Below are 11,126 nucleotides of genomic sequence, written 5' to 3' on the forward strand. Positions count from 1 at the left end.
GTTTGTCCCTCACCTGTGCTTGACAACCATTGTTGGTGTGTTCGCATCCCCATAACTTAGCAGTTCAGCAAAAGAGACCAATGGAATAAGTATCAGACTTTAAAACAAAAATGTACTGAGGTCGATCCATTTGACTAAAAAGTTTTTCAAGGTGGTGCCCCAGCATGGTCACATTCTACTGAAACAAGTAAAAGACAAAAGATAAAACACTGTTATCTCACCAGTCATTTGATAACTTTCATTCCGTATCCGATTGTGATGTCTCAATGTTGCTGTCTGACAACTACACTCTGTTGTTAGTTACTCGTTTCTGCTGCACAGACATTTATCAAATATTTCTTCTCTATTTTTCTCATTTCAGTCTCTCGGACCATCCGTGTTATTAAGTATCCTTTCCTGTCCCTTATTGTCTTACGTGAGAACAACAGTATGACTGTTGTGGCTCGGATTGAAGGATTGGTAGGTAAGTGCACCTCTTTGAATCAGCTTCCTGTTGTTGTTGTTGTTGTTCAGCTCCCTCCTCCTCCTCCTCGGCTGCTGACCACATAGTGATTCTCTTACTTGTAAATTTACAGCCAATGTCTCAATGGTATTGACTAATATCTTCCTCTAACATTTCAGTCCTTGTGCCTATTCTAGAAACATTATTTTTTAACATACAGACAAGAAAGTAATATTTTGAATGTAGCATGGCTGTGAAAACAACAGAAAGATGGAGTATTTTTTTTTGGTTTTACAGCTGGTTTCCTTTCCTGACACCAACCACCCCACGGAGTAGACTGAGTGCTTTTCATGTGGCACCAGCACAGGCATGGTCTTTTACAGTTGGTTGCCCTTCCCAATGTCAACTACTCCACAGTGTGGATTGAATGCTTTTTACGTGGCACCAGCACTGGCAAAGTCATGAAGTAACTTGCTAGACAAGGATCCTTTGAAAGAAGAGGAGGTGATCATATGTCAGATGATGAAAGGTTATTACACACATACACACACACACACACACAACGTTTGCTTGCACACAACCTGTTGAACCTTTAGGGCTAAACCATTTACTTTTAAGGTTTGTTCATTGTACTTCCTGTTATCTTTCTTTTTCCAACCTGATCTCTTTTACTTTGGTATTACAGACTCACAAGAATTAATCCGTAGACTCCAAAGAGCCATTGAAGTCAATGAACAAGCTGTTACATCAATACGACGAGAACGGTAAGCACTAATAATCAGTCACCTCTTCCTCTCCTATTTTTCTTGTATTTTTTATCAAGCATATTTCGTCATACATGTGTTGATAAGAGGCTTCTTTTGCAACTCTATGGTCTTGGGTTCAGCCCCACTGTGTAGCACCTTGGATGTCTTCTAATTCTACTATAGCCCCTGGTTGATTAATGCTTTGTTAGTGGGTTTGATAGACTGAAACTGAATGAAGCTTTTTGGTTTCTTGTGTGTGTGTTTGTGTCTCTTTGTCCTGATATTGCATGTTAGTTGCAAACAAATGTTACCATCATACAAGCGGTGTCCACACAGCTATATCTGCACCTTTTCATTTTTCATCCTGGGTCATTGTTTTCGTTTTTCTCCCAATGGAGGTTAGGGAAAGGGTACAGGCATAGCTACGTGGTTAAGAAGCTCACTTTGCTGCCATGTGCTTTCAGGTTCAGTGCCACTGTATGGCACCTCAGACAAGTGTCTTCTACTCTAGCACCAGATCAATTTGTGCCTTGTGAGTAGATTTGGTAGGCAAAAACTGTGTAAGAAGCCTGAAGTCTGTCATAAATATGTTCGTGTGTGTGTGTTTACCACCACAGCTACTTGACAACTGGTGTTCACTTGCTTATATCTCCCCACCCGCCCGTCACACACGCTAGTACTTGTTCAGTTGATATCATTTAGCAGTTTGGCAAATGATGCCAACAGAATATGTACCAGATGTAAAAATAAGTACTCGAGCTGATTTGTTCTAGTAGACCTGGGTCCCTGTGTTTCAGAATAATAACAATAATTCGCCTGAGCTACTGCTTTCCTCAGTGGGAACGCAGCACAACAGGATCAAGCCAGTGCCCTTGCACTGAAGCACAAGAGTTTAAAAGATAAAGATATGGGTGACAACTATGACTGGTTTGCCTCCCAACTCATCTGTCCTCTCCCATCATCATACCAGTTCTATAACTGCATTGACTCCAATCATTGTACAAACTGACCAAATGGTTTGAAATAATGTTTACTCTGCTGAGTGGTCAGTGTTAGGGAGGGCGTCCAGCTGTAAAAATCTTGCCAAAACAGTCACAGAAGTCTGATGCAGGCTTTAGCCTGGCTGGCTATTGTGGTACCACCCATGCTAGCGTGGAACACAGACGTTAAACGATGATGATGATTACATACATCATCCATTGCTCGTGTGGTTATTTGTTGAGTGTCTTAGTTGTCACTCAACCTGATAGAAATAACAGCCAGATCTTCCTCACATTTGATAATTTGAATGCTAAAAGGTTAAACGAAGACATAAACTGTCAGCCATGGCAGTAGTTGAGACCAACATGAAAAACATCACTAGAAACTACTATGATCGACCACCAATGACAATCTGTTTGACACATGAGCAGTGGATGATATAAACATTATCTCAAACCATTTGGTAATGTTGTTCGGGATTAAAAGGTTGAATGGTCATATCTAGTGTGACTTTGATTGTACGTCTGTTTGATCAGAATTAACCTAGAGCTAAGCAAAAACTGTTTGACTACAAACTTGCATGAGTCTCTATAGGACCACTTGATCTACAAGAAATAGCATCCAAACCTTCCTCAAACCACTCTACTATCTTTAAAGGGAAAACAAGAGGACACACTTGATGATGATGTCTTAAATATATTATGGCTGAAAAATAGAGAGGAGACTGTTGCAGATACATACATACATATATATATATATATATATAAAAGAAGGCGTGTGGCTTAGTGGTTAGGGCATTTGGCTCACGATCGTAAGGTCGTGAGTTTGATTTCTGGGAACGTGTTGTGTCCTTGAGCAAGACACTTTATTTTACATTGCTCCAGTTCACTCAACTGGCAAAAATGAGTAGTACCTGTATTTCAAAGGGCCGACCTTGTCATGCTGAATCTCCTTGAGAACTACGTTAAGGGTACACGTGTCTGTGGATTGCTCAGTCACTTACACGTTAATTTCATGAGCAGGCTGTTCCGTTGATCGTATCAGCTGGGACCCTCATCGTCATAACTGACGGAGTGCTCCTTTTAAATATATAATGGCTGGAAAATAGAGAGGAGACTGTTGCAGATGTAGCTCTGGAATTATATAGGTATATGTGTGTGCATATACACACACATGGATGTTGGGGTATGTAGCACATATATAGGTGTGTAGATTTGTGTGTGTACAGCATTCAGACCATTCTGTCAAATGAAATGCTTATTTATTCACATTTGTTTTGAATTAATCATGCATTATCTCATAGCTTTGAGATTCAACGATGGGATTGTTTATTTTTAGAACGACATTGTAGGGTAGGTGTGAGAGGCTGAATGTAACCGATTTGAACACAAAACAGGTAAAAAATATTTTTGCAAAATCTGGCCAGTTTGGATACTAAACAGTTAATAATTCTGAATTCCCCTCCTTCATTTATTCATCATCTTTTCTATTTACCCCCATTTCCCTTCCAGAGAGCGACGCAACGCTGACAAGGAGTTAAGAGAGCAGCAAGACGAAGCTTACTATGCTTCTCTGAAAGCTGATCAGGAAAAGGTAAGACTTATTCTTCTTCTTATATATCATAATCATTGTTTTAACATCCACTTTTCCATGCCTGCATGCATCGGAGCAATCCATTGAAGTAGATTTTTCTATGGCTGGATGCCCTTTGTGTTGCTTGCCCGTAATTTCATAATCTACTGAACAAAAGACGACCCAGGTATAGTTATGAGTAGTTTTTCTTTACAAACATCACACTATGTCAAGATATTTTGAAAGCCTGTGAACATGCTTTCACGGTTGGCTGCAAGTGTACGAGATAACCTGTAGTAGCGACAGCAGGGCTTACTGTTTTGTTTGTTGTCAGTGAGCATTTAAAGACAAATATAAACTCACTCATGCAAACATACTCACTGAGAAAGAAAGAGAGAGACATATATACATGTGTGTGTGTGTGTGTGTGTGTATATATGTATGCGTGTGAATGTGTGTGTATATAAATGCATATGTATGTGTATGTATGTATATATATATATATATATGCATATAAATGTGTATATATATGTGTGTGTACGTATATATATGTATGTGTGTGTGTGTGTACGTATATATATATATGTATATATATAAATGCATATATGTGTCTATATATATATATATAAATGCATGTGTGTCTATATATATAAATGCATGTGTGTCTATGTATATAAATGTATGTCTGTATATATATAAATGCATGTATGTGTGTGTATGTATATATATATGTGTATAAATATATATATATATATATAATATATATATATATATATATATATATAATGTTTCATTCTTGAGATAAACTATAGCATGTTGATAGTGGTCATAACTGAAATGCATTAAGTTTCCAGTATATTCCATCTTTTGTCTCTCTTGTTTCTGCTATACTCAACATAACATTGTGGAATTCCTAATGTAGATCCAGCAATGATTGTGCAATTACCATGGCTGACACCAGGTAGCCAGTGAATGTGTTTTATACATACACAACTTGTGAATTTTAATTTTAACTTTTATATATATTTATTTCTTTTTCATTGCTATTTTTGGTCATGTACAGGATAGAAAAAAGCAGGAAGCACAAAGAATTATTGAAGAACAGGAGCTGGAAAAACGTGAGCAGGCTGCTGCATCTAACCGCCTGTTGATGGTAAGTCATCTGCCTTCCCCTATTCTCACACATCTGGCAAAGGTTTCTTCTTCTTATTATTATTATTATTAAGGCAGCAAACTGGCAGAATTTTTAACATGCCAGGCGGTGAGCTGGCAGAAACCCTAACACGCCGGGTGAAATGTTTAGCGATATTTCGTCTGCCGTTACGTTCCGAGTTCAAATTCCGCCGAGGTCAACTTTGCCTTTCATCCTTTCGGGGTCGATAAATTAAGTACCAGTTACACACTGGTGTCGATGTAATCGACTTAATCCCTTTGTCTGTGCTTGTTTGTCCCTTCTATGTTTAGCCCCTTGTGGGCAATAAACAAATAAGCATTTCACCCTTCTTTACATTCTGGGAGTTCAAAATTCACACTTCACCACTCTCATGTATGTGTGTGTAAAAACATTACAAGATATCACAAAAGACTGCTTCTCAGTTTTACGTTCCCTTTTATCGAACAGTTGTGATTGAGAACACAACTGTCCGATGAACAGGAACGTGAAACTCTGAGTAGCAGTTTTTTGTGATATTTTTTGATGTTTTTGCAGCTTTAATAATAAAGCATATTACTCTACCTCCTGTATTTTAGTCCTGTTTTTTCCCCCCACCTTATTTCACATTTATGTGCTTACTCTGGTATATGTATGCATGGATAGATGGTAAGAAGCTTGCTTCCCAATTACATGGTTCTTGGTTCAGCCCCACTGTGGGGCACCTTAGGCAAGTGTCTTCTGCTATAGCCTCAGGCTGACCGAACCCCTGTGAGTGAATTTAGTAGATGGAACCTGAAAGAAACTTATCTATATGTGTGTGTTTGTCTGTCTGTCTGTTTGTCCCTCACCACCACTTGACAACCGGTGTTGGTGTGTTTGTGTCCCTGTAAAAGAGACTGATAGAATAAGTACCAGGCTTAAAAAATATAAGTACTTGGGGTCGATTCATTTGACCAAAAATCCAAGGCTATGCTCCAGCATGGCCGCAGTCTAATGACTGAAACAAGTAAAAAATAAAAACTATATACATATATGTGGAGACGCAATGGCCCAGTGGTTAGGGCAGCGGACCCGCGGTCGGAGGATCGCAGTTTCGATTCCCAGACCGGGTGTTGTGAGTGTTTATTGAGCGAAAACACCTAAAGCACCACAAGGCTCCAGCAGTGGGGGGTGGCGACCCCTGTTGTACTCTTCCACCACAACCTTCTCTCACTCTTACTTCCTGTTTCTTGAGTAACGCTGCGATGGACTGGTGTCCCATCCAGCTGTGGGGGAACACATACGCCATAGAAACCGGGAAACCAGGCCCATGAGTCTGGCTAGGCTTGAAAAGGGCGCATAAATAAATTACATATAAACATATATTTTAACTTTGACAGGAACTTGAAAAGGAGAAGGCTGAAGCCAGACTTTTAATTCCACCTGAACCACCAGCCAATGCTGAAGATACTGTGAGGATAATACTGACGGTGCCAAGTGGTGCTCACCTGGAGAGACGGTTTAACAAACATACATCTTTAAAAGTAAGCTGGCATTTATCACTGACTACCTTAACCATTTTTATAAATATCTCTCTTCTTTCAATTTTATCGCAATCTCTGTTTTTGCATTGTGCTGGGTATGTAGGAACAAACAGGAGGGGATAGTTGGGGTTTTTTTTTTTTTTTTTTGGTTTTTTTTAGTCAAACTAGGCGTGAAGCATCTTTGGGTACCCTGGTGATGAGACATTTTAGTATGGTGTGTGGTTCTGGGAGGGAGAACCCCTCCTTTGTTTATAAATGACCATGGGATTGCGCCTAGAATGTTACCCTCTGAGGCGTAAGTCCAAGCGAGGTTGTTTATGGAAGACCAGCAGTCACCCATCCATGCCAGCCTTCCCTCTCCACACCACCAATGTTATCCAAGGGACAGGCAAAGGCTGATACAGCTTGGCACCAGTGACGTTGCAGCTCATTTCTACAGCTGAGTGAATTGGAGCAACATGAAATAGTGTCTTGCTCAAGAACACAACATGCAATCTGGTCTGAGAATCGAACTCACTATTTCATAATTGTGAGCCCAATTTGAAACCATTATTATTATTATTTATGGTTTCCTTTCATTATAACTTTATTTCAGCTGCCTTAGTGCTAGGGCACTTTTATTTTGCTATGTACGCTAAAATTGTCACCACATTTATTCCATTTTAGATAGAGAGTGCTTTCCATAGTGTATGGGCTGTACCCATCAAGGTTATCTTTTGTAGTTCACAGAGATTGGAGTTACCAGGGAGTTGCTTAATGTACTTCTCAGCTCCCTTCTTTATCATTCCCAACGCACCAATTACTGCTGGTATTATCGTAGCACTAAGCTTCCACATTTTTGTGATTTCAATTTGCAGATCTTTATAATGAGAAAGCTTTTCGTATTCATTTCTTGAGACATTTTGATCTTGTGGGACAGACATATCTATTAACAGACAAGTTCCTCTTATTACTACTATTATTATTAAGGTGGTGAGCTGGCAGAATCATTAGCACACCAGACGAAATGCTTAGTGGTGTTTCTCCTGTTGCTATGTTCTGAGTTCAAATTCCCCCAAGGTCAGCTTTGCCTTTCATCCTTTCGAGGTCAATAAATTAAGTACCAGTGAAACACTGGGGTTGATATAATCGACTAGACCCCACCCCACAAATTTGAGACTTGTGCCTCCAGTAGAAAGGATTATTATTATTATTATTATTATTATTATAAGGCAGTGAGCTGGCGGAATTGTCAGTAAGCCAGAAAAAATTGGTCAGCAGCATTTCTTCCATCTTCAGATCCTGTGTTCAAATTCAACCAAGGTTGATTTTGCCTTTCATTCTTTCTGGGTTGGTAAAATAAGTACCAGTTGAGGACCGGGGTCAATGTAATCAAGTAGCCCTCTCCCCTAAAATTTCAGACATGCTTCACTGCATTTCTTGTTTTGCATTCTGAATTCAAGTGTTGCCAAGGTCGACTTTGCCTTCCATCATCTTGGGGTTGATAAAAATAATTATGGATTGAACTCTGGGGGTTGATGTCATCAACTTGGATCCCCACCCACCCGCCACCTTCCCTAATATTGTTGACCTTGTATAAAAATTTGAAACACTTATGATTATTGTTTCCTTGTTTCAGTATTTATATTACTTCATCCTGTGTCACGAAAGCTGTCCAGATGACTTCAAGGTATTGATGAATTTCCCAAAGGGTGAGGTATGCTGCATTCCGACAAAGGGCGGACCCGATCCGCCAACATTTTCCGAGGTTGGCCTGGACAAGTCTGTACGTCTGTTCGTCCACGACAACCAAGCTTAGAGAGAGAGAGAGAGGATGACAGAAAGAAAGAAAGGAAAAACAAGGACTAAGACAAATCAATTATTAAAAAAAAAAAGAAAAACAATTTTAAAAAAGGGAAAAACAAAATTACTAAAAAAAAAAAATAGACAACAAACCAAAAAGAAAAGAAAACCCACTCTGAGAAACAAAAAAGTATTGAAGTGGATGAGGTAGAGTGGTGGCGGTGGTGGTAAAGATTGTTGTTATTAGTGTTTAGCCCTAGGTTTAGCAGCCTGGATTGAGTTGAGCTGATCTAATCAAATGTATTCTAGCCTATGACCATCACCATAGTTTTTGTTTTGGTCATTGTGTATCTAAGACTACAATATCAAATGTGCCCTTTATTTTATATTTATTTTTAACACAATTGGGAAGTAGAGTCGGAGGGTGTTGGCTGATATTTTTAGCAATTTGTGCAATCATATAGTGGCTTTCTCCTCTTGGTGGTGGTGGCCACAGCGCAAGACTGTCTCATTTGTGGACAGTGATACTTGTTTCATACTTCATCAACACCACTACTTACTATTACTACTACTACTACTATTACTACTACAACTAGCAACTCAACAACAAAATACCTCTTCTTACTAAGGGAGACTCTACATGGTGTCTTAACCTGCTAGAAATAACAGCCAAATCTTCAAAATCCATAAAACAGTGCATAGTGTGTGTGCAGCGAGAGCTGTCTACATGTTATTCAGTATATGAAACAAAACTAAAAATTAGGCTGTCTGACTGGCTGGCCATGGCTGGAATACCTACCATCATAGGTTTACTGAATTGGGGCTTACGTGGGGGCGAAACACTGTTAATAACAACCACTACTATTGTTCCTGCTGTTTGCGTCACTTTGCTTTATACATTAAAAGCTCTATATCTATCTCTCATTATCTCTATATCTCTCTCATTCTCTCTATCTATATCTCTTTCATTCTCTTTTGCCAGCAATTTTACTCTCACTCTCCCCTCGTCCTGCAACTTCTAATCTATCTTCTTCTCCACCCTGTCTCTACCACCACCATCCGCATCAACCCTTCCATCCCTCTTTTTTTCTCACCCACCCAGCCAGCCACTTGACTCATTCCACAGCATGTGCCACTTACACACTCACACACATACGGACGGACAGAAACCTATACATATATCCACACTCTCAGCCTAAAAATGATTATATATATATATACATATATATACATACATATATATATATATATATATATATATATATATATATATATATATACAACTGACTGGACATATCGAAAAACTGGGAGACACACACACACACACACACACAGGGATTCACATAGACATATTTCTAAAAAAAAAACAAACTGTACTTGACAACAAAACCACCAGTGTAAAAACAATAGCAAAAAAATAACAAAGCAAAAAGAAACATTAATAATAATAATAATTAATTAATTAATAATAATTGACAAGACTTGGATTACATCCAAAACAGAAAATGAAAAAAAAAATCTGGTCAAAAAATGTATAAATAAATAAAAAAAAATTATCTATGGAAGAAGAAACGTTTTTTAGGTTTTTATCCCTTATGCCATGGATAAAGAGCTTTTATTTTATTTTGATAGTTTTTTTTTTTTTAATTTTAGGTCTATCCCTTACATCCTGGATAAATGAGGTGTATTTTATTGTTTTTCGATTTTGTTTTTTATAAGGTCTGAATTATATCCCTTGTGTCATGGATAAAGGGATACTATTTTTTTTTATTTTTAGAACTTTAGATTTGTCCCTTTATCTCATGGATAAATTGGTTTATTTTATTGCTTGTGTTTTTTGTTTTTGTATACTCATATTTATCCTTTATGTTATGGATAAATGGAATTTTTATTTTCATTTAGTAATTCTTTTAATGTTGTAGATTAACTGTTTTGTCATGGATATATATATTTTTGCTTTCAATATTTGGATAAATTTTAAATTATATTTTCAGGTTTTCCTTTGTTTTCTATTCATTCACAGCTAGAGCTAATCACCAGACACCCACCCCTATTTCAACTGCTAATTATATATTTATGAATAGAGCAAGCTGTCAACCAAACACACTGAATCAAATAGCGTGTGATATAGCCACAGGCAAAGCAAAACAGACATATGAATATAAAATAATGTTTTGTGTGTGTGCATGATATAGCATCACATGATTGTGGTTCAGAAGTTTGTCTCACAGTCACAAGACTCTCATTTAGTTACACTATGTGGCACCATAGATACTCTGTTGATCCTAGAATTGTGAATAAAATTGGGTCAATAGAAACAGTAGAAGCACCTTGGGATGGGCTGTATCCTCAGTTAGAAGGCCCAACTTTGTTGCACACTGTATTTGGATTGTATTAAGCTTTTTTCTCCCGACACTGCCTCCGGTTCTTCATAATCATAATCATCACCATTTAATGTCTGTTTTCCATGCTGGCATGAGTTGAACGGTCTGACCAGAGCCAGCGAGCTGGAGAGCTGCACTAGGTTCCAGTCTGATATGGCTTGGTTTCTAAGCCTAGATGCCCTTCCTAATGCCAACCACTTTACAGAGTGAGCTGGGTGCTTTACTCATGCTACCAGCACAGGCACGTTTACATGATGCCTGTACAAGAGCTATTATGCGATTCTAGCATAGGTGCTCTTTATGTGGCCCCAGCACAGGGCTCTTGCAGGCTAATCCTCTTCAGCAGGCGAAGCAGCATGAACACTTCTGCTATGGAGGACAGTTTCCATGACACAAAATTCCTATTTTAAAGATTATTTAAATTAAAATCTTCTGTCAAAACTTGGTGTTAATTTGTGTTCCAAAGCCCAGATTAACCATTTTCATACCAACTCCCCTTGGTTCTCTGAGATAAACTTTTTGTTTTTAAAGTGATCTAAAGTA

General features: G+C 38.3%; 1 protein-coding gene across 1 annotated transcript in view; it reads left to right on the forward strand.

The window, feature by feature from the left end:
- Window positions 1–8,865, forward strand: part of LOC106879715 (FAS-associated factor 2) — a 31,462-nt gene extending 22,597 nt beyond the window's left edge. The window contains exons 9-14 of the mRNA XM_089340688.1: window positions 362–463; window positions 1,128–1,206; window positions 3,681–3,762; window positions 4,805–4,894; window positions 6,274–6,417; window positions 8,036–8,865. Of these exons, the coding sequence (XP_089196814.1) occupies window positions 362–463; window positions 1,128–1,206; window positions 3,681–3,762; window positions 4,805–4,894; window positions 6,274–6,417; window positions 8,036–8,215 (677 nt within the window). The 3' untranslated portion in view covers window positions 8,216–8,865. The remainder of the gene's footprint in view (window positions 1–361; window positions 464–1,127; window positions 1,207–3,680; window positions 3,763–4,804; window positions 4,895–6,273; window positions 6,418–8,035) is intronic.
- Window positions 8,866–11,126: the final 2,261 nt, after the last annotated feature.

This window comes from Octopus bimaculoides, chromosome 23 (genome assembly GCF_046866305.1).
Source record: "Octopus bimaculoides isolate indiv1 chromosome 23, ASM4686630v1, whole genome shotgun sequence".
NCBI classification, from domain to species: Eukaryota; Metazoa; Mollusca; class Cephalopoda; order Octopoda; family Octopodidae; genus Octopus; species Octopus bimaculoides.